We start from the raw sequence: 25,100 nt of genomic DNA on the forward strand, positions 1-25,100 counted from the left end.
AGTTTAATGCGGATAAATGTGAGGTTATCCACTTTGGTAGCAAAAACAGGAAGGCAGATTACTATCTAAATGGCGTCAAGTTGGGAAAAGGGGAAGTACAACGGGATCTGGGGGTCCTTGTACATCAGTCTATGAAAGTAAGCATGCAGGTACAGCAGGCAGTGAAGAAAGCGAATGGCATGTTGTCCTTTATAACAAGAGGAATCAAATATAGGAGCAAAGAGGTCCTTCTGCAGTTGTACAGAGCCCTAGTGAGACCACACCTGGAGTATTGTGTGCAGTTTTGGTCCCCTAATTTGAGGAAGGACATTCTTGCTATTGAGGGAGTGCAGCGTAGGTTTACAAGGTTAATTCCCGGGATGGCGACTGTCATATGAGAATGGAGCAGCTGGGCTTGTACAGTCTGGAGTTTAGAAGGATGAGAGGGAATCTCATTGAAACATATAAGATTGTTAAGGGCTTGGACACGCTAGAGGCAGGAAACATGTTCCCGATGTTGGGGGAGTCCAGAACCAGGGGCCACAGTTGAAGAATAAGGAGTAAGCCATTTAGAATGGAGACAAGGAAACACTTTTTCTCACAGAGAGTGGTGAGTCTGTGGAATTCTCTGCCTCATGTTCTCGGGATGCTTTCAAGAGAGAGCTAGATAGGGCTCTTAAAAATAGCAAAGTCAAGGGATATGGGGAGAAGGCAGAAACGGGGTATTGATTGTGGATGATCAGCCATGATCACATTGAATGGCGGTGCTGGCTCGAAGGGCCAAATGGCCTACTCCTGCACCTATTGTCTATAAACTAAAACAAAGCTTCAACATACAAGACATCTGAAGGGAGTTGTGTAGCTGTACCTTCACACCTTTGCTTGCAGGCTGCACTCACCATTTTTTTGCACCTGTAGTTCTCTCTTGGCTTGTTCTAGAATCGATTTGATGGCCTCATCAGAGCCTGTCTCAGGAGTTCTGATCCGTGTAGTGATGTTGCCTGGAAACATGCAAAATGCCATTTAATGCTGAGAACATTATAGTCAGCAGACATTCACTTACAACTCACTGACGGGAACAGGTGTTTGTAATCTTTCAATGCTTCCACACAATGACAATTAGTGTTTTAAGAACAGATTTTGCCTGCTTCATTTATCTTTTCCTTCATATATTCGGGGCAGCACGGTGGTGTGGTGCAGCGGTAGAGTTGCTGCCTCACAGCGCCAGAGACACAGGTTCGATCCAGACTACAGGTGCAGTCTGTACGGAATTTGTACTTTCTCCCCGTGACCTGCGTGGGTTTTCTCTGGGTGCTCCGGTTTCCTCCCACACTACAAAGACATACAGGTTTGTAGGTTAATTGGCCTGGTAAAATTATAAATTGTTCCAAGTGTGTGTAGGATGGTGTTAGTGAATTGAGATCACTAGTCGGCGCAGGGTCGATGGGCTAAAGGGACTGCTTTCAGGCTGCATCTCTAAACAAAACTATACCATTTTTTAATCTTATTTCCTTGAACTGTGCACTCAGTGTTTTCCTGCACGGCAACAGTCAGTTAAATATTGACTCTTTAGCAAATCTTTGATTGATCTTCGCCACTGGCATGTACGTCAAGAAAATTTAATGTGCTCTTTCCATACTGTAGAACATGTAACTGAAGGGCAAGCAGCACTTCACACGGTGAGCAAAGTAACTTCACAAGTGGGAACTAAGCTCTCCATTTGGATAAATCAAGCAAAGCAGTGAGAAGCTCTCAAATAGCACAATGCTTTCTCTACAGAAAGTTTCTTAGGTAGAATTTATTTATTTGAAGTTTCTTTATAATGCAGTACTATGAAAAAGCAAGAATAGTACATAAGGAAGAAAAGGGCGACACCGTGGTGCCTTACAGCAACAGAGACAGAGATTCGATCCTGACTACAGGCGCTGTCTGTACGGAGTTTGTGCGTTCTCCCTGTGACCGTGTGGGTTTTCTCTGGGTGCTCCAGTTTCCTGCTACAAACCAAAAATGTGCAGGTTTGCAGGTTAATTGGCTTCTGTAAAGTTGTCCCCAGCATGTAGGATAGAAGTAATATATGGGTGATGTTTTTCAGTTTAATTTAAACTAGAGACACAGCATGGAAACAGGTCCTTCGGCCCACTGAGTCCACACCGAACAGCGATCCCCGCACATTAACACTATCCACGCACCAGGGACAATTTTCATATATCAAGTAGCCAATTAACCTACAAACCTGAGTGTGGGGGAAAACTGAAGATCTCTGACAAAACCTACACGGTAATGGGGAAAAGATACAAACTCTGTACTGGTAGCACCCGTAGTCGGGATCCAACCCAGGTCTCTGGTGCTGCAAGCGCTGCAAGGCAGAAACTCTGCCACTTCGCCACCGTGTGCGGCCCAAGTGTTTGTTGGCACAGACCCGGTAGGCCAAAAGGTCTGTTTCCACGCTATATCTCTAAAACTAAAAGCACCTATGGCATTCCAGGAGTGAGGTGCAATGGAGCAGATACAACTCTGAAGATGATAGCTTGGACATCGGTGGTGTCTGGCTGGTTTCACTGCTTTAATATATAAACAATCTAGATTATTAGATTGAGGTAATCTTCAATAATAAAACAAGGAGTCATCATTTCAATATAAAATTTGTACAGCTTCTGTTTTACACCGGCAGCATGCAAGTACTGCACATTAGTTATAAGGACGGAACAGTGAAACGACAATCTCTCTCTCTCTCTCTCTCTGAAGGAGGTGAAATGAGATGGGTATTCTCAGTACCCTTGTGGCCTCACTTTGAGACCTGACACTGACACTGACAGTACAAGTCAGCCAATGAGTGCAATATTATCTGCCATCTCTGGATGTACAAGTGTGCAACTGTCATTTGTTTCATTCACTAATGACCTGCCAAATTTAGCGTTTACTGCCTCTGACAACCACACAATGAACTTTGTGAGAGTACCCCCTCACTTTTGTACGATGGGAGTCTTTGAATTCCGTCTTGTGGAATCTTCATATCATCTTACTTCAGCTGATGGGGCAGTGATTAGCTGGACTTTATTTGATCAGATTTTTTTCATGGATAACATAGAAACATAGAAACATAGAAATTAGGTGCAGGAGTAGGCCATTCGGCCCTTCGAGCCTGCACCGCCATTCAATATGATCATGGCTGATCATCCAACTCAGTATCCCTTACCTGCCTTCTCTCCATACCCCCTGATCCCATTAGCCACAAGGGCCACATCTAACTCCCTCTTAAATATAGCCAATGAACTGGCCTCAACTACCCTCTGTGGCAGAGAGTTCCAGAGATTCACCACTCTCTGTGTGAAAAAAGTTCTTCTCATCTCGGTTTTAAAGGATTTCCCCCTAATTTTCCACTTGGTCTGATACTACAATGCTTTGAGAACACACTTTGGCTCCAGGCACAGCTTATTTTCAGAACAGGCTGGATGCTGATTGAAGCCTTGATGCTTGTGACGAGGAGTGAATCACATTGGGGCAAACACTGCTTTATGCTTTCATAGGGACCTCAATACATAGAACATATATCAGTACAGCACAGGAATAGGCCCTACTGTGCCAAACATGATGCAAGGCCAACTCTTATCCCATTCCCTCCATTCCCTGCATATCCATGTGCCGATCCATGTCTCTTGAATGCTACTATCGTATCTGCCTCCACCAACATCCCCAGCAGCATGTTCCAGGCACTCACCACCATCTGAGTAGCCCTGCACATCTCTTTTAAACTTGGCCTCGCTTACCTCAAAGCGATGCCCTCAAGAATTTGATATTTCCATCCTGTGAAAAAAGATTCTGATGTCTACCCTATTTTTCCACTAATAATTTTTTGTCTCTCTATCTCCCCGCAACCTTTGACATTCAGAGAAAACAATCCAAGTCTGTCCAACCGCTCCCTGTAGTTAATACTCCCTAATCCAGGTATATCCTTGGAAAGATCCCCCCTCCACAGTTCTATGCAAAGCAAAGCTTCCATTTACATCTATGTATACTCACAATTGTCATGTGGTGGTTTGTATCAAGTTTTGTTCAGATTTATGTTATATTTCACAAGTTATTCACATTTTCAAATTTACAAAACCCCAATTAGAGAAAACAATTCTTCCTTCTGCACTGGCACTTTACAGCTATGATGTCACAATGGGATTGTAGCCCTGCTCGATACAATGGCGCTATCCCAGGCCTAGCAAGTCCAATTACAAGCTACAACATTGCAATCCCTTTTTTTATATTCCTGGGCAGCACAGATTTTTTTTAAAGTTTAATTCGGCACGGGGAAGGGGAAATGTTCGGCACGGAAATGGCCGAGTCACCCCTACCGTGCTGTAATTGTTACAATATTGGCATGTTATGGGTATATGCTGGAATATTGCGTTGGGGGAACGGTTTGCGTTGGGGGAGCGGGTGGAATATTGCGTTGGGGAACGGGTTGCGTTGGGGGACCAGGCCACCCGTGGGGGCTAAGGGTGAGTGGTGGAATATTGCGTTGGGGAACGGGTTGCGTTGGGGAGGCCTCCCGTGTGACAGGGACCCAACCATTTGGTAGACTCTAGTATATATAAGCCAATTCTGGCGTATGGTCTGCAATTTTGGTCGCCTAATCATAGGAAGGATATCAACAAAATAGAGAGAGTACAGAGGAGATTTACTAGAATGTTGCCTGGGTTTCAGCAACTAAGTTACAGAGAAAGGTTGAACAAGTTAGGGCTTTATTCTTTGGAGCGCAGAAGGTTAAGGGGGGACTTGATAGAGGTCTTTAAAATGATGAGAGGGATAGACAGAGTTGACGTGGATAAGCTTTTACCACTGAGAGTAGGGAAGATTCAAACAAGGGGACATGACTTGAGAATTAAGGGACAGAAGTTTAGGGTTAACATGAGGGGGAACTTCTTTACTCAGAGAGTGGTAGCTGTGTGGAATGAGCTTCCAGTGAAGGTGGTGGAGGCAGGTTCATTTTTATCATTTAAAAATAAATTGGATAGTTATATGGACGGGAAAGGAATGGAGGGTTATGGTCTGAGCGCAGGTAGATGGGACTAGGGGAGAATACGTGTTCGGCACGGACTAGGAGGGTCGAGATGGCCTGTTTCCGTGCTGTCATTGTTATATGGTTATATAACTAAAAGTCTCATCTTGTATGTGTGTATGTATGTATGTATGTATGTATGTATGTATGTATGTTTCTGAAATACAGCCAAAACAGTACATGATAGGCACCAATTTTGGGGGTGCCTTACTCACTATTTGCCTGTGGTGTGTAGTATCAAGTTTCGTTAGAATTTAAAAGTACAGGTGCACAACCTTTTATCCGAAAGCCTTGGGACCAGACACTTTTCGTAATTCAGAATTTTTCGGCTTTCGGAATGGAAGATTTTTAACGTAGTGGTAGAGTGCTCGGCTCATATCCGCAAGGTCGCGAGTTTGCGCCACGATCCCAGCAGTTACTCAATCGCGAGTTTGAGTCTTCAATGTAGTTTTTTCTTGCAGAATAGGAGAGAATAGGGAGGGTTAGGCTGGGATCATTCTCTGCGAGATGATCTTAGTGCGGGAGACAAGTGTAGGAGAGGTGTACTGACTGTGTGGGCAGAACTTTGGAAGTGATTGCCCACCCTTCTCAAAAGCTGTCTCCTCCAACCAACTCCAGAGGAATCCGTTCCCCGATGGGCCGCTACGGCGACAAGTGGCAGTTCGCCCACAGCCCGAGCTGCGGCCCCTCATCCGCAACCCGGGTTCCTCTGGAGTTGGAGCGGGGCTGGGCTAGAGTTGTTGCTGGCTGTGAGTCTCTGGGATCTCCGTGCTTGCAGTGGGCCTGGGGGTCGATGTCCCGATGAGGGGGCGCAGCTCGGGCTGTGGGCGAACTGCCACTTGTCGCTGTAGCGGCCCATCGGGGAGCGGCTTCTGGTGGTCCTGACGTCTCTCAGCTCCTGTCCAGGGGGATGGCCGGAAACGTCAGGACCAACAAGAACCCGCTCCCCGATGCGCCGCTACAGCGACAAGTGGCAGTTCGCCCACAGCCCGAGCTGCGCCCCCTCATCCGCAACCCGGGTTCCTCTGGAGTTGGAGCGGGGCTGGGCTAGAGTTGCTGCTGGCTGTGAGTCTCTGGGATCTCCGTGCTTGCAGTCGGTGTCCCGTTGGTCCTGACGTCTCCGGTCACCCCCTAGAATGGAGCTGAGACTGGGAACTGTACCGCCCTTACCCCCTCCCTCTGCAACTGCAAACAACCCCACAGTTCCCAGTCTCAGCTCCTGCACAGGGGGGTGGCCGGAGACGTCACAGCCCGAGCTGCGCCCCCTCATCCGCAACCTCAAGACCAAGACGTACTTTGCACACCATCAGCTTCTGTCCCTACGGGGAGCGTGTTCCTCTGTAGTTGGAGCGGGGCTGGGCTGCTGCTGGCTGTGGGTCTCTGGGATCTCCGTGCTTGCAGTGGGCCTGGGGGCCGGTGTCCCGTTGGTCCTGACGTCTCCGGTGACTGGCACTGGCTCCGACGTGAAGACAGTGCAAAGCCCCCACGCCGGTGCAATGGGCGGGGAGCTGGAGAGGGGAGGGAAGGGGTCACACACATGGCCGGGAAGCAGAGGGGTGTAGGTGGGGTGAAACTGAAGGGAGCGACAATCTGCTGCTACCTGCCCGCTGAGTTAAAAAGTTCCCACGCAAGACTCACGATACACTGTGTATCGTGAGTCTACCGTGGGAACTTTTTTAACTAAACGGGCAGGCAGCAGCAGATTGTCAATTATTAACCCTCCCGCGCAATATACCCTCACCTTCTCTTTTATGAATGGGGATTTAGTTCCCCTTTCTTCGAGGACCGACCGGAGGTTCCGCTGTCACCTCTGCGGGCCGCCCTCGGTGAACGTCTTCAAGGACCTTTTTTCAAGGACCGAAAAAATGTCCGCTATTCAGAGCTTTTCGTTATTTGGATCGTCGGATAAAAGGTTGTGCACCTGTAATTCACTTCATAAACTTTAATGAACTTTATACTGTCAATGTGGCAGTCGCGCCTGTGCAGTGTGCTCCCACTTGCTGGGCCTGTCAGATGCGCGTGCGCAGTAGGTGTAGGGTTGTAGGGCCTGGCGGCGGCGTGCCCAGAAGGAATGAAAAGACAAAACATGAAATAACTGAACGTCTTGAGGATCTCCGAGAAAGAATGTTTCAGAAATAGCCAAAACTGTACACAATAACACAACAATTTTAGGGGCACCGTACTCACCATTGTCCTGTGCTGCTCAGGATCGAGTTTCATTCAAATTGCTGCACTAGCATGTAGCATTTTGGCTGTATTTCGGGAACATACATATAGTGCCCTCCATAATGTTTGGGACAAAGATCCATTATTCATTTATTTGCCTCTGTACTCCACAATTTGAGATACATAATAGAAAAAATCACATGTAATTAAAGTGCACATTGTCAGATTTTATTAAAAGGTATTTTTATACATTTTCGTTTCACCATGTAGAAATTACAGCTGTATTTACACACAGTCTCCCCATTTTAGGGCACTTGTAATTGCACTTGTAATTGTAACAGGTGTTTGTAATTGCTCAGGTGTGTTTAATTGCCTCCTTAATGCAGGTATAAGAGAGTGCTCGGCACCCAGTCTTTCCAACTTTGGAAACTTTTTTTTGCTGTTGATCAACATGAGGACCAAAGTTGTGCCAATGAAAGTCAAAGAAGCCATTATGAGGCTGAGAAACAAGAATAAAACCGTTAGAAACATCAGCCAAACCTTAGGAAAGAGAGCACTGGTGAGCTTACTAATGGCAACGGGACTGACAGGCCAAGACACTGCTGACAACAGAAGAATTCTCTCTATAATAAAGAAAAATCCCCAAACACCTGTCCGACAGATCAGAAACACTCGTCAGGGGTCAGGTGTGGATTTGTCAATGACCACTGTCCGCAGAAGACTTCATGAACAGAAATACAGAGGCTACACTGCAAGATACAAACCACTGGTTAGCTGCAAAAATAGGATGGCCAGGTTATAGTTTGCCAAGAAGTACTTAAAAGAGCAACCACAGTTCTGGAAAAAGATTTTGTGGACAGATGAGATGAAGATTAACATATCAGGGTGATGGCAAGAGCAAAGTATGGAGGAGAGAAGGAACTGCCCAAGATCCAAAGCTTACCAGCTCATCTGTGAAACACGGTGGTGGGGGTGTTATGGCCTGGGCTGCTGAAGGTACTGGCTCACTTACCTTCATTGATGATACAACTACTGATGGTAGTAGCATAATGAATTCTGAAATGTATAGGCACATCCTATCTGCTCAAGTTCAAACAAATGCCTCAAAACTCATTGGCCGGCTGTTCATTCTACAGCAAGACAATGATCCCAAACATACTGCTAAAGCAACAAAGGAGTTTTTCAAAGCTAAAAATTGTAAATTCTTGAGTGGCCCTGTCAATCACCCAATCGGAACCCAATTGAGCATGTCTTTAAATGCTGAAGAGAAAATTGTAGGGTACTAGCCCCCAAAACAAGCATAAACTAAAGATGGCTGCAATACAGGCCTGGCAGAGAATCACCAGAGAAGACACCCAGCAACTGGTGATGTCCATGAATCGCAGACTTCCAGCAGTCATTGCAAGCAAAGGATATGCAACAAAATACTAAACATGACTACTTTCATTTACATGACATTGCTGTGTCCCAAACATTATGGTGCCCTGAAATCGGGGGACTATGTATAAACACTGCTGTAATTTCTACAGGGTGAAACCAAAATGTATAAAAATGGCCTTTATTAAAATCTGACAATGTGCACTTTAACCACGTGTGATTTTTTTCTATTACAAATCTCAAATTGTGGAGTACAGAGGCAAATAAATAAATGATGGGTCCCTAACATTATGGAGGGCACTGCATGAGATGAGATGAGATGATACAATGTATGATACAAGATGAGATCGCCATTTTGATCTAACACTTCCGTGAGTACTTGACTGGTGTAACAATGGGGACCCAACGTATCCAGGGATCATCTAGTTATTTATTAAAATAATTAGAAGACATAAAATTGATGAATTGTATTTTACAAAGGTAACACCACAGAAACGGGCATCTGATTCTACCCTGTCTGTATCAACGATGTAATAATTCAGTACATCCCTCCCCCCCACCTAAAGCACACAGCCCTCTGACTCCCCCTTGGGCCAGTCTATTTAATCTCTCCATCCCCTGGTGCATCTGAACCCATGGCCACTGTTGCAGACGTCAAGTTGATTCTCCAGAGAGTGAACCCACAGGAAGTGCCAGGCCCGGATGTAGACCCTGGCCGCTTCCCCACAACCTGTGCAGCAGACCTGCTGGAGGTGTACTAGTGGAAATCTTTAACTTCTCCCCACACCACTCTGTGGTTCCCACCCGCTTTAAGAATATTTTTTCCTGTTGGCATTGCTGTGCTTGATCTTCATGGTCTATTTTTAATCCTTCTTGCCAGATTCTATTTCCCTTCATCAATTTCTTGAGCCTCCTCTGTTAAGTTCTGAAATGTGTCTGATCCTCACGCTGCTATTTTTGCAAAATTATTCACCTTTCCTTTGATCTAACATTAACATTTTGAATGTCACGGCTGGACAACTTTTCCTCGTGCTCTGTTTATCCAAAAAAAGAGTATATATTATCTACAACTCTGAATTAATTATTGTAGATATTAACCAATGCGCGTTTACCTTGACATGCATTTCCCAGTCTCCAATAACCAACTCATGCCCTGGATTTCCAGATTGAAGACCCAGGTCTCATATTGTACTAACTTTCATGAAACTCTATCATCCCCTGTTACTAATCCTGCCTTGTACATTCTCATCTAAATCGTTGATATAAACTACAAATAGCAATGGGCCGAGCACCCTGTGGCACACCACTAGTCACATGACTCCAGTCCGAAATACAACCTTTCACCATCACCCTTCCTTCCATGAAGCCAATTTTCTAGCTAGTTGGCTAGCTCTCCCTGTATCTCATGCGACCTAACCTTCCAGAGCAGTCTACCATGCCAAGTCTTGTCAAATGCCTTGCTGAAGTCCATATAGACTACATCTACAGTGCTGCCCTATCAATCTTTTTGTTTTTAGCATCTTCAGAAAACATGGATAGGCACAATTTTGGGTTGAGACCATACTTCAGACTGAAAACCTCTTTGGTCTGAAGAAGTGCCCGACCGGAAACATTGTCTGTCCATGTTCCCCAGAGATGCTGCCTGACCTGCTGAGTTACTCCAGCAATTGTGTCTTCTTTAGGTAAAACATCATCTGCAGTTCCTTGTGTCTAAATTGAAATCACTTGGCTTACTTTTAATAAGGTACATTGGTGAAATGTTTACAGGTTTTGAAAAAGCACATTAGTATTCAGATTTATCACTTTATATTTGTGACTAAGTCTACTACTTATAGAAAGTGTACATAAACTGGCCAAACTTTGGCATCACTAGCTTGACAAATTATTCACAACTTCAGCAACACTTTGGCAGTACCAATCTTGGAAAATGGTGGTTCGAGACAGGGGCTTCTCTACAGTCATCTACAGTCAAGGGTAGAAGAGGCAAGACTAAAGTGCCACCACTGGTGAAGGCTGTACAGTAGCATGCATTGTCATGTACTTCCACTCATGATCACATATGAAGAAATGCACACAATTTTAAAATAGGCACATAGACGTAAAAATGTACATTTCCACATTACAAATGAAAATACAGGGTTAAATACATAAGAGATACATGGATAGGAAAGGTTTAGAGGGATATAGACCAAATTCAGGCAAATGGGACTAGCTTAGTTGGTTGACATGGGCGGACGAGTTGGGCTGAGTTCAGTTTCCATGCTGTATAACTCTAGGTGACTAAACTGATATCTACAAGTTTGGTTTAAAACACTACACAATGATTCCCCTGTCTACATTGATCCTATTTTGACAGGTTCACAAAAACAACATTTCTCTTTTTCTCAAAATACTTGTTTGCAGCCTGTCTGTCTTTTTTTTATTTTTTGTCTAGTTAAATGTAGTGTTTGGTGTTTTTTAATAGTATTTTTAAATGTGTAAATGTGGGGGGCGGGGGGGGGAAACTATTTAAATCTCTTCCCTGTCCGGGAGACCCGACTTTTTCCCTATCGGGTCTCGGCTGTCGTTGGGGCCTAGCACCGTGGAGCAGCCTCCAACCTGAACGACCCGGGGGCTCCAGTCCCGGAGACTGCGGAGCTGCAGATCTGCGGACTCACCATCGTCGGGGGTGGCCGGCCTCGGAGCGTGGGGAGCGGCGGTGACTCGCTGCTGCGACTCGACTCCTGGGGCTCGGAGGCTCCAGCAACGCAGCCGCAGGTCCGGTGGACTGGGACATCGGGAGCTCACGGGTCTGGGAGGAGAGAGAGAGACCGCTTCCCGGAGCTCCCGCAACGCGACTTCTCCAGCCGGTGTCACGGGGTTGGAACAACCCGAACCGGGACGTACATCACCCGGCACGGCTTCATGGCCGTGGGACTCACCATCGCCCGTGGGGGTTCCAACCTTGGACTTTCAGACCGGGAGCGGGGCCGTAAATCGCCCCGCGCGGCCTAAAATGGCCGTGGGACTCATCATCGCCCGCCTGGGGCTTGGACATCGGGAGAGACACGGAGAACAGGGGAGAGAAAAGACTTGCCTTCCATCACAGTGGCTTCACTGTGATGGATGTTTGTGTGAATTTAATTATGTGTATGTCTGTAAGACAGTGTCTTTGTTTGTATGGCTGTGGAAACAACATTTCGTTTGAGTCTCACTGGGGCTCAAATGATAATAAATTTGTATTGTATTGTATTGCAATTGAAAATAAAAGATGCCCAATGTGTGAAGTGAGCACTTCACGGCATGACATCCACCATCATCAAGTGCTTCTTCTTGTTAAGGAATTAACTCCAGCCTTGATCCACTGTAAAAAAACAGGAGCAACTTCTCCAAGATGCAACGCTCCAACTCCAAGAACCAATACCCCACTGACAGAAGACTTCCCTGCGATAGGTAGCTGCTAATCAATCCTTAGCACTGGCTCCTCTTGAAGAAGTGACGACACTGCCATAGTGGGCCAGATATTGAATAATGATGAGGCGGAACACAGAAAGGAGATTGAGAACCTTGTAAGTTGCTGCCAAGATGACAGCATCTCCCACAGGTGAGACAACATTGGTTCTTTAGAAAATTCAACAGCCTTTCATTGCACATATTAAAAATGTTGGCCAGACATTTTGAGCAGAAATAGTGCAGTAGATTACACGCAGGACAGAAAATCAAAATAAAAGCAGCTGTTGCCAGAAATCTAAAATCAAAAATAGAAAATGCTGGAAACACACAATCGGTCAGGCATCCCAAGGATAGGAGAACAAAAATTGTTTTAGGTCCAAGACTCATCGTCAGACCAATAGTAGGATCTAGAATGCCATTACAATTCCATGCCTCGGGCTGCAGATCACTCTGCACCCGTCACATCCGACCTTGAAAGCCGATCTGAAAGTAGCATCCGCAATACTCACATTCATAAAACTTCTGAAAAACAAAAATCATCAACATTTGTGGCGATGTTTGTTCCACAAAGGTTTAGATTGCTGCTCCTGAATCTGGAAGTATGCGTTTTCAAACTTCTGTACCTCTTGCCTGATGTCACCATGAGAAATTATCATCAACAGTGCCTTAATAAACCAAATTATTTATATGGTAATTAAAGCAAACACAAAATAATTGGCAAGACAGTGCCTCAATTTCTAAATAACTCCTTGCTGTTCTGGGTGAATCATATATCATTATTCTCCTCCCTAACTTTAGTCAGGCAGGGACATCACTGACAGTCCCAGGGACACAGAAATTCATGTGATAGTGGTTCAGAGGAAACTAGCCTGTTCGGAATCCCAGCAGCATGACCATGCTAGTAGATCTGAGTTAGTTAGTTTAGTTTATTGTTACGTGCATTAAGGTACAGTGAAAAGCTTTTTGTTGCGTGTTAACCAGTCAGCGGAAAGACTATACATGATTATAATTGAGTCATCCACAGTGCACAGACATATGATAAAGGGAATAACATTTAGTGCAAGGTAAAGTCCAGTAAAGTCCGAGTAAAGATCTTTAATGAGATAGATGGGATGTCAGGACTGCTCTCTGCTTGTTGGTCGGATGGTTCAATTGCCTGAAACAGCTGGGAAGAAACTCTGAATCACACTTCTGTATCTCTTATCTGATGGGAGAGGGGAGAAGATGGAGTGACTGGGGTGAGATGCGTCCTTGATAATGCTGGTGACCTTGTCAAGACAGAATAAAGCGTAGATGGAGTCAATGGAAGGGAGGTTGGTTTGTGTGATGGTCTGGGCTGCGTCCACAATTCTCTGCAATTTCTTGCTGTCTTGGATGGAGCTGTTTCCAAATCGAGTTGTGATGATGCATCCTGAAAAAATGCTTACTATGTTTCCAGATGAAGATCTAAACCTGAAACACATTCAACGGCTTGATTCCATTCTCCCACCCTCAGTCCTTGGTGCATTTATTCTGAGATGAGGTGTCGCTGAAGTGTCTTACTGCTTCATCAACCCTAGCTTCCCTTTTGCTTCCCATCTATTTCTCCCCCTCTCCTCAAGGGCGGAGCACACACAATTTGCTTGGCCCCCACTTGCCACCCCCCAGCCTCCACATTGAACACATCAACCTTCACAAGTACTGGCAGCTCCCACAACATTAGACACACCTTCCTCTCCCCTCCCCTTTCAGCATTCCTGTGGATTGCTCTCTCTGTGACCCACTTTGCCAGTTCTGAGAAGGGCTCCCGATGTGGCCTGACCTTCCCTGACCTTTCTGTCCTGGGTCTCCTCCAATGTCATACTGTGGCCAAGTGTAAATTGGAGGAACAACACATCATATTTTGCTCAGGAACATTACAACCCAGAGGTATGAATATTGATTTCTTTAACTTGATTCCTTTCCCTCTCGCTCCATCCCTCCCCCATTCTGGTTCTGTTTAGTTCCACTGTCCTCCTGATTAAATATTACTGAGTGTTTCCCTCGTTATCGCCGTCCCCTCAGTTAACAATGTACTGTTTCATTACATTTCCTTGAATTTTCATCCCCTTTGATCGGTGTTTTCACACCTTACCCTTCCAATCTCTCTCCCTCACCCCCGAATCTCAGTCTGAAAAAGGGTCTCGACCCGAAACATCACCCATTCCTTCTCTCCAGAGATGCTGCCTGTCCTGCATTTTGTGTCTATCCTGAGCTTTGAGATGACTCCAGCATCTTTTGTTTCTGTGAGCAGTGGCAGATTTCCTTTATTTTTAGGAACTGTTTTTTGTCAAATCTCTATCTCTCTCCCTATATATATATTGTCACATCAACTGATCATATTCCTGATTTCAAAGCACTTGATCTGCATGCTTCACATCATTGTTTGGGAACAGCTGCAGCCAATTCTGCAAGAAATTGTAGAGAATTGCAAACACAGCCTGGACCATCACACAAACCAGTGCAAACCATCCTACCTTCCATTGACTTCATGTACACTTCCTGCTTCATTGCAAAGGCCACAAGCATAATCAAGGAGTCTCACAGTGTACAACATGAGAGGAATAGATTGGGTAGAAGCACAGAGCATCTTGCCCAGAGTGGGGGAGTCAAGAACCAGAGGACATAGGATTAAAGTGAGGGGGGAAACATTGAATATGAACTAGATGGCTAACTTTTTCACACAAAGTGTGGTAGGTATATGGGAGAAGCTGGCGGAGGATGGAGTTGAGGCAGGTACTATTGGAACATTGAAGAAACATTTAACCATATAACCATATAACAATTACAGCACGGAAACAGACCATCTCGACCCTTCTAGTCCGTGCCGAACACATAATCTCCCCTAGTCCCATATACCTGCGCTCAGACCATAACCCTCCATTCCCTTCCCATCCATATAACTATCCAATTTATTTTTATTTATCCAAATCCATTTATTTATTTAGAGAGGATAGAATGGATAGGACAAGTTTCGAGGGTCATGGGCCAAATGCAGCCAGGTCAAGAGTTAAGAGTGTTTTATTGTCACGTGTCCCAGATAGAACAATGAAATTCTTACTTGCTGCAGCACAACAGAATATGTAAACACAGTACACTGTAAACAGACTAGTGGGACTAGTGTAGATGGACAATGTTGATCGGTATGAGCAAGTGGGGCCAAAGGGCATGCTTTCATTCTGTATGACTATGACTCACCCCGGTCATTCCTTCTTCTCCCCTCTCCCATCAGGCAAGGGAGACAGAAGTTTGAAAACGCACACCTCCAGATTCAGAGGCAGTTTCCTTCCAGCTGTTATCAGGCAACTGAACCATCCTATCAGCAACTAGAGAGCGGTCCTGACCTCCCATCTACCTCATTGGAGACCATTGGAGTATCTTTAATCAGACTTTACTGGACTTTACCTTGTCATTCCCTTTATCCTGGATGACTTGACTGTAATCATGTACAGTCTTCCCACTGACTGGAAAACATGCTACAAAACACAAACTTATCAGAGTAGCTCAGTACACGTGACAATAAACTACCCAGAGCTATCCTGACTACACATCTTCCCACCCAGCTTCCTGTAAGGACTCTATCCCCTACTCCTAATTCTTCCGTCTCTGCCACATCTGCGCACAGGATGAGGTGTTCCATACTAGGGCATCGGAGATGTCCTCATTCGTTAGGGAACGTGGTTTCCCCTCTTCCATTATAGATGGGGCTCTCACCAGGGTCTCCTCTATATCCTGCTGCTCTGTTCTTGCTCCCCCTCCGCCCAATCGTAACAAGGACAGAGTCCCCCTTGTCCTCACCTTCCACCCCATCAGCTGTCGCATACAGCATATAATCCTCCGACATTTTCGCCACCTCCAACGGGATCCCACCACTAGCCACATCTTCTCATCTCCTTCCCTTTCGGCTTTCCGCAGAGACCGTTCCCTCCGCAACTCCCTGGTCAATTTGGCCCCCCCCACCCCTGGTACTTTCCCCCGCAACCGCAGGAAATGCAACACTTGTCCCTGTACCTCCCCCCTCGGCTCCATCAAAAGACCCAATCAGTCTTTCCAGGTGAGGCAGAGGTTCACCTGCACCTCCTCCAACATCATCTACTGTATCCGCTGTTCTAGGTGTCAACTTCTCTGCATCGGAGAGACCAAGCGCAGGCTCAGAGATCGTTTCGCTGAACACCTCCGCTCAGTCCGTTAACCAACTTGACCTCCCAGTTGTTCAGCACTTCAACTCCCCCTCCCATTCCCAATCTGACCTTTCTGTCCTGGGCCTCCTCCATTGCCAGAGTGAGGCCCAGCACAAATTGGAGGGACAGCACCTCATATTTTGCTTGGGTAGTTTACACCCCAGCGCTATGAACGTTGACCTCTAATTTTAGATAGGCCTTGCTTTCTCCCTCCTTCCCATCCCCCTTCCCAGTTCTCCCTCAAGTCCTACTGGCTCCGCCTACTTCCTTTCCCTTCCCCCCCCCCCCCCCCCCACAACAGTCTGAAGAAGGGTCTCGACCTGAAACATTGCCTATTCATTCTCTCCATAGATGCTGCCTCACCCGCTGAGTTTCTCTACCATTTTTTGTCTAACTTCAATTGTTGCAGCATCTGCAGTTCTTTCTTAAATAAACTAAACTCATGGCCATTTGATATAAAAGTACCATGCACGTGTTCCATGCAGGCAATCTCCGAATAATCAACGACATCACAGAATTAAAAAAACTTCAACTACTTAAGCTAAACAAATATAACTTAAACCGTTTGCGATATTTAAAAAAAAATAATTCAGACATGCTCCACTCCTGAAAATCAACGTCTTCATTACCAGATAAATACTTCCTTCCTAGCAGACGGCGACAAGCCTGTGGTTTCCTGCCCTGGTTCACTAGTTGGCATCCAGCAGCCTGAGGTGCATACAGAGCAAATCAAAATACTGAATGAAGCTGGGGAAATTATATTGGGAAGTCTGGAAATGGCACAGAGGGTCCAGGAAAATTTGCATACACATATAGTCTGGACTATATGGCAGAGAATGGCAGATAAATTAAAGAGTTTTGTGTCCAACACAACAAACCTTCTTGTGAAAATGAAGAACTGCACTAATGTAGCAGCTTGAATACATGGAGGACATAGAACAGTACTGCACACAATGTCTGTCTGTGCTGAATATGATGCCAAGACCTGCACATCATCCATACTGTGCAGTCATTTCTAAAAATACATTAGAAAAATTAACAGGTTTAAAGGGAAACCTTGTAGCTTCTGGTTACCCACTTCATCAATTTAATGTACGGAATTAGACGCTCGCAATGCGGTCTCCTTTTCACTATGGAGCAGCTCCATTCAGTCACCTATCACTTTCATTCTCCATCCCATCCCTGTCTCTGGCCTCCTGATACAAGTTCCACTGACTGGCACACTACAGCCCTCAAAATTCAACAGTCAATTCCAGAATTGCAGATCTCCAGCTATCCTGTAATATTCTGATTTTCTCGGTTATACTATGGCTCATACTTTCTTACAAGATGATCTACTAGTCCATCAAATATATGCCGGCTCCTAGTCCAATCCCATCAATTCCCTTCCTCCACCTATTTTCCTGGATCCTACTCTCTCTCCCATACAGCCGTCAACTTCCTCTTATTCTCCTGCCACCCATTTACATCAGGGGTAATTTACAGGGATCACTTAACCCACCAAGAATAGTAGAATTAGGCCATTCGACCCACCAGATAATACCTGATCTCTACCTCCTAATCCCATTTTCCTGCCTTCCCCCCATAACCCTTAACACCCATTCTAATCAAGAATTTGTCTATCTCTGTCTAAAATATATCCACTAACTTGGCCTCTACAGCCCTCTGCGGTAATGAGTTCCACAGATTAACTACCCTCTGACTAAAGAAGTTCCTCCTCACCTCCTTTCTAATATAGTGGTCTTTAATTCTGAGGCTATGACCTCTGGTCCGAGACTCTCCCACCAGTGGAAACCACAGTTTCTACATTGTTTATCTTGAGATCACACCTTCCCAGCCAGCAATGGACCTAGCAGTCAACGCCCAAGATCATTTGTGGCTGGACCTGGTCTATTCTCCCCTTCAGCTCTTCACCTCCCCCCCTCCCCCCCCCCCTCCCCACCCCCCCTTTCAGTCTGAAAAAAGGATCCCGACAAAATATCGACCCGAAACGTCACCCATTCCTTCTCTTCAAAGATGCTGCCTGTCCCGCTGAGTTACTCCAGCATTTTGTGTCTATTTTTGGTTTAAACCAGCATCTGCAGTTGAATTCCTACACATTAATTATATTTACTAGCCCCGACTAGATTCAAGTTCTCATCTGGATATTTTGTAAATGCAGTGGAAGTCTCTACCTCCGCCACTCCTTCAGCTAGTGAGCTCCACTTCTCTCCTTCCCTTTGTGCATCAGCTGTCCTCCAGCTTGCTTTACTTCTCCCATAGCTACGCACAATTATTTCCCTGATCCATCAATTAGATACAATCCTGAGGCCAGACCTCAAACTCAACACAAGAGACACAGAGGTGACCACCCATGCACTAGTGCCTTACACTGCCAGCAGCAAGCTTCAATCCTGACCTCCAAAGCCGTTTTCCTGCTAATGAGAAACAAGAAATTATTGTAGATCATTAAATAAAAATCTTTGAGAAAACGACTTCGCCCCCATCTATCATTGGAAAGCATGTCTGTCTGTTTGTTTGATGCATTTTGCATTGCCAGCTCTATATAGCACGCTAACCAATGCTTCTGTGCTCTGGGACAGTAAACAACATCTGTCAGAGATAATAAAATATGCAAGGCCAAAATGAAAGACTTCAACAAGCTAGCAATAAGTCTAAATTCTCTGACATTCCTTAGCATTATGTTGCTGTAAAATAGAGGGACTCCACTGACAAAAAGAACAAATACAGAAAGCCATCGGAAAAAAACAGGCAACGTACAGAGGCTGACAGGAAGAAACATTTCCCAATATTTTTGTCTATGTATCAGCAGCAGAAGAGACAAACGGATTAGGCTCCAAGCCAAGATGTTGAGAGGAGCTGGAGTCAATGTATTGCAGGGAGAAGTGTTGTAAGATTGGATTTTATATACAAGAAGGTCCAATAGCATTACAATAGAGATGTGACGTATCCTTCTCAGGATCACACTGTCTCTAGCCAACACTCGGCCTAGCAGGGAACCTCCATGCCTCAGGTCATCTGTAGCCTACCCCGATTTTGGCCGGGATTTTTTCTCGCGTCCAGTATCTTCCCACTCCCACCACAATCTGACTGAAGAAAGATTCTGACCCAAAACATCACCTATCCATTTTCCCCAGCGATGCTGCCTGACCCGCTGAGTTGCTCCAGAACTCTGTGTCTATCTTTGGTACACAACAGCATCTGCAAATCCGTTTTATTACATCCAATAGCATAATAGTCTGGTGATTGTCTCAGCATCACACTGCTGTGAAATAAACAATGCTGACTTTGTTACAGTCATACATTAAGCACATAGAAACCTAAATATCTAATGGCAATGCACTGCAGCTATTTAATAGCTGTCATTCAGTGAGCATTATATCAAAAGGACATATCACCAGAATGATTAGATATCAACAGAGATGACAATTTTCACATGCCTAATAATGACTCTGGCACGTTTGTTAAATGGGCCAGGGAGTGAGAACAATTCTTTGCAATGTATAAGGAATATCTATTTGAACCTTCATGTTGCACATGGCTGCTCTACAGCAAGCCTACCTGGACAACCTTTTGCCCCACATCTAGGACCAGGGCCTTCTTTATTGCACCAGGAAAAATATATTCCAGGATGGCAAAATGGCGCAGCGGTAGAGTTGCTGCCTCACAGCTGCAGTGACCCAGATTCCATCTGACTAGGGGTGCTGTCTGTACAGAGTTTGTACATTCTCCCCGTGACTGCGTGGGTTTTCTCCAGGTGCTCTGGTCGCCTCCCACACTCCAAAGATGTACAGGTTTGTAGGATAATTGGTTTCTGTATAATTATAAATTGTTCCTAGTGTGCAGTGTTAAGGGCCTGTCCCACTGCGGCGACCTAATTTGCGAGTTTAGCAGAGTTTGCACTCGCCACAAACTCGCAGCATGGTCGACACGTGTTCCTAGGAGGTCACTGTAACTTTCCTTCATGCTGAGAGAAGTTCCTGCATACTCGCGACCTCAGTTTGGTATCTCTAAACTAAACTAAACAAAAATCAGGCACAAATCCAATGTAATCCATACAGATTGATAAAATCTGCCAAAGGCGGGCGGAGTAACCTGATCTGTATTTTCCAACAGCAAGCACCAGCCATGTTGGTTGATCAGAATTCCAGCAGCTCTTATTTTGCCAATAAACTCCTGAGTCAAGTGGTGGTCAAAAGAGCAGAATCTTCCCACAATTCCAGTAAACCTCCAAAGATTATTCGTGCTTGGTACCCAAACCTTTATTTCATTAATGAGATGCCTTGCTCCAAGTGCATTCCTTTTAATGTCTACAGATCCAGCATTCTGTTAGTAGTGTACTAGAAAATTATCCAACGTGCGGTTCAACAACACTGAACGATTCTTACAGCTGGTATTGAATATCACAGAATAATAGATGGTAACTGATCCATCCCACCAACAACTATAGAGCAATCCTGAGCTACAATCTACCTGATTGGAGACCCCTGGACTATCTTTAATTGGCCTTTACCTTCCCTAAACGTTATTCCCTTTTCATGTACTGTAGACTGTGGATGACTCGATTGTAATCACTTTTTGTCTTTCCACTGACTGGTTAGCATTGTAACAACAACAGCTTTTCACTATACTTCGGTATATGGGACAATAAACTAGGCTAAACAAAACAAATGTATTGTGAAAGAAGACTTACTCCAGAGCAAAGCTGGAGTAAGGCAGAGCAAAGCTGGAGTAAGGTCTTGTCATCTGTACAAGGGTCTCTCAGCAATGCAGATAGACACAAAATGCTGGAGTAACTCAGTGGGTCAGGCAGCAACTCGGGAGTAAAGGAATAGGTGTATTTTCGGGTTGTGATGCTTCTTCAGACTCTGTTTCAGGTCGAGAGCCTTCATCAGACTGTCTGATGAAGGGTCTTGACTCGAAACGTCACCTATTCCTTAACTCCCGAGATGCTGCCTGACCCGTTGTGTTACTCCAGCATTTTGTGTCTATATACATTGTTGATTGATATTAAGTGTTGCGTGCTTCGAAAAGGGCAAATGAAGGAGTGAGTCCTCCTTGCACATCAATATACTGCACAAATAGTTGGCATTCCCCAAAATATAGTTGAACAAATCCACCGTTAATTACTTCAAAGTTTCCAGGCTGCATCTTTCCCCATATTGTTATCTCTCCCAGAGAACAATGCTTTGTATATGATCAACACCGTGAATATTGGAAGTCTATTCACCCATAAACACATCACAACTGAAGCTAATGTTGCCTCCAGGTGCAAACACAACTGTGTTCCCCACAAGTAGCGTAGGATCACTTTCTTAACTCAGATACTGCCATTATCAGACCTTCCTCCACTGCTGCGTCAGGCAGCTGAGAGCTGTCAGCATTGTCCACATGAGGCCATGCAGGCTCAGTGTCTCAGCAGTTACCCAACAAGGGGCCAGCAGAGAGGCTGCAGGTTGTAAGAAGTGCCTTTCTTCCATGCTGAATCTTACACAGCACTTTTAATCTTCCAATTGCCTGGCACTTACTTTCTAAATGGATAAGTTCATGTCATGGCAGCGGTAGAGCTGTTGCCTCACAGAGCTACAGACTATGATGCTGTCTGTATGGAGTCTGTATGTTTTCCCCATGACCTGCGTGGGTTTTCTCCAGGAGCTCCGGTTTCCTCCACATGCCAAAGACATACAGGTTTGTATGGTAAAATTGTAAATTAACCCTGGTGTGTGTAGGATAGTGTTATTGGTCGGCGCGGAATCGGTAGACCAAAGGGCCTTTTTCTGCGCTGTATCTCTAAACTAAACTAAACTCATAAGAACAGAATTAGGCTATTTGGCACATCAAATCCACTCTGCCATTCAATCATGGCTGATGTATTTTTCCCTTTTAACCTTATACTCCTGCCTTCACCCCATAAGCCTTGACACCCTTATTGATCACCAACCTGGCAATGCCCGCTGTAAAAATACACAATTACTTGGCCTCCACAGCCTTCTGTGGAGCAGTGGAAATTACTTTAAACGAATGGTAAAAGGACACTTGTCAATAATCTGAAGAAGGGTCTCGACCCGAAATGTCACCTATTCCTTCGCTTCATAGATGCTGTCTCGCCCGCTGAGTTTCCCAGCATTTTGTCTACCTTCGATTTTTCCAGCATCTGTAGTTCTTTCTTAAACAGTCAATAGTTCTAATCAGCTTTGAGCAGTTAGAAGCCTTCTAAAGATCTTGTAAAAGAGCTAGTTATGTTTTTATGGTTTTAAAAATAATTACAAGATTCTGCTTAATGAAAGAACCTGCAAACAATCATATCGGATATAATGCACACAATACTGCACAATATGTCCAAAGAATTTCCAATGATTTTAACTTTCCAAAACCTGCCTTTATTATTGAGCAGAATCTCACTGTATCTAGGTACATGTGATAATAAAGTACTATTGACTAGCTCATCTCCAATAATTGGCGTTAGGCTCATGTCATTTCTGAAAGTTTACATCTTGTGAAGCTATTTTCAGTTGGCCACCTTTCTTTCATCACTGATCACAATCTTTCTATGTTAGGTTCTGAAGAAAAACTGGTGATGCGCATCATTTGCATACAAATGGAGACTTCAGGGCCTGTCCCACTTATGCGATTTTTTCGGCGACTGCCGGCACCCGTCATAGTTGCAGCAGGTCGCCGAAAATCTTCAAAATGTTGAAAATCCAGCGGCGACCAGAAAAAAGGACGACTATTTGGACCACGACCATACAGGCTTCACCCCGCGCGTGACACGTCGTGACCAGCCGCCCAAAGAGTCGTACCTTTTTCTGGTCGCCGCTGGATTTTCAACATTTTGAAAGATTTAGGCGACCTGCTGAGATGGGCGGGTGATGGCAGGTCGCCGAAAAAAATCACGTAAGTGGGACGAGTGGGACAAGGCCCTTTCAGGTTATCAGTTTCCATTCTACTACTAAAGCTGTTTATGATTTTGACATTGCAGGGTTTTTTTTATTATAACTACAGTGGGTTTATGTAGCATCCTATATACGTTTACAAGATTCATGTGTTGATTCCACAACCCACAGATCTTAAAAATATAAAACAGCTGCCCACAAAATTGAGTACTTTGCCAAAATAAGCACATTTGTTCAGTTATGAATTTGACTAAATCCTATTTGCTCTATTTCATTCTGAGAGCAGTACTCGCCAATGTCCTGTCCATACACTGATTTTTTCCCCCTTCCGATTTGTCATGGACTGTGTCACAGTAAACTTGATTAAATAGTTAGCAATCATTTATATTGACAAGGCAATGTCTACTAATTTTTCTGAAACCTGTAGAAATGGTAGAGCTGCTGCCTGCCGCACAGCGCCAGAGCCCCGAGTTCAATCCTGACTATGGGTGCTGTCTGTGTGGAGTTTGCACGTTCTCCCTGTGACTGTGTTTGGTTTCCCCGGGTGCTCTGGTCTCCTCCCACATTCCAATTACGTGCAGGTTTGTAGGCTAGTTGGCTGCTGTAAATTGCCCCTAGTAGGACAAGAAAATGGGATAACAATGAACTTGTGTGGGTGATCAATTGTGGGGATAACAATCAACTTGTGTGGGTGTAGACTGTGGGCCAAAAGGCATTCCACACTGTATCTCTATCTAAACTCTAAACTCTGTGATAAACATCAGTCAAATTAAAGACAGCAAAAACAAACTTTCATTTAGAAAGCATTTTTCAATTGCTCAGGACAAGGAAGTGAATTACATTTGAGCTGCAGTTATTATCACTTAGGAAAATCTTGTAGCGGTTGCTTCTCTGAGGGAAAATATTGTACTAGTACTAAATGCTCAACATAAATTTATAACTAATTTAACTTAAATCCATGGTTTTATTCTTCTCCAACTTTACTCTAGGTTGGTGAGATTCATTCACTTTTTTAAAACAAAATATTAGGTTCATACCACAAATAAAATTCAGTTTGGTCTGTTGTTCACAAAGTCAGAATCTTGCGTCTGATGTGTGTGTGTGTGTGTGCGCGCGTGCACGCCTGTGTGTTTGTGTGTGTGTGTGTGTGTGTGTGTGTGTGCGGCCGTGCATGCCTGTGTGTGTGTGTGTGTGTGTGTGTGTGTGTGCGCGCGCGCATGCATGCCTGTGTGTGTGTGTGTGTGTGTGTGTGTGTGTGTGTGTGTGTGTGTGTGTGTGTGTGTGTGTGTGTGTGTGTGTGTGTGTGTGTGTGTGTGCGTGCATTGAGCTGAACTTTTTCAAAGATAACATTTGTTCTTCGGAGAAATACATTTTCCATTTCAATCTAACCCTTGACTCTAATACTGTCTTTAGGGATGTTAATAGAGAATGTGAAATGGTGTCAAACATCCATGCTGAACAATATAATTCAAAGTGATCAAACAATACTGAAAGCATTTGAAAGCTGCTTTATACACATGTTCTCCAGGGTGATTAATACTTGTGAGCACTAATTGGTCCTTATGGGTTATATTCATGATGACAATCCCACAGAAGTAATACAGAACCATGAGATTCACTTCATTACAATTGTTTAAGTCTAGGTTTGTTATTGTCACGTGTATCGAGGTAAAGTGAAAAGTTTTTTTTTGCATGCTATTCAAACAGTTCAGATAAAACTATACATAAACACAATCAAGTCAAATCAAGTACACTTAAAGCTGCAATATCCTTTAAATCAAATTGGACCGGGAATCATTGCTGGGTTGGGGTGCTGCGATCAAAGGCTGGAGATGAGGATCTGAAATGGTGAGGATGGAGAGGAGGGATTTCCAAAGTGGGGATTGCCATTCAGAGAAATACTTTCAGACAAGGTCATTCAGAGGATTGAAGAGGGCAGGGCAATGGACTTTGTCTAGATGGACTTTATTAAGGCGTTTGGCAAGGTCCTGCACAGTAGGCTAG

General features: G+C 44.7%; 1 protein-coding gene across 11 annotated transcripts in view; it reads right to left on the bottom strand.

Annotated features, from left to right (window-relative positions):
* Positions 1-25,100, bottom strand: part of cux1b (cut-like homeobox 1b) — a 445,030-nt gene that overhangs the window by 140,010 nt on the left and 279,920 nt on the right. For 10 of the 11 annotated variants that reach the window (XM_055657469.1, XM_055657460.1, XM_055657464.1 and 7 more), the window contains one exon: positions 879-980. The exons of the other annotated variant lie outside the window; for it this stretch is intronic. In XM_055657469.1, coding sequence (XP_055513444.1) covers positions 879-980 — 102 coding nt within the window. The remainder of the gene's footprint in view (positions 1-878; positions 981-25,100) is intronic. 11 annotated transcript variants of the gene reach the window in all.

The sequence above is a fragment of the Leucoraja erinacea genome, chromosome 28 (assembly GCF_028641065.1).
Source record: "Leucoraja erinacea ecotype New England chromosome 28, Leri_hhj_1, whole genome shotgun sequence".
In the NCBI taxonomy this organism is placed as follows: Eukaryota; Metazoa; Chordata; class Chondrichthyes; order Rajiformes; family Rajidae; genus Leucoraja; species Leucoraja erinaceus.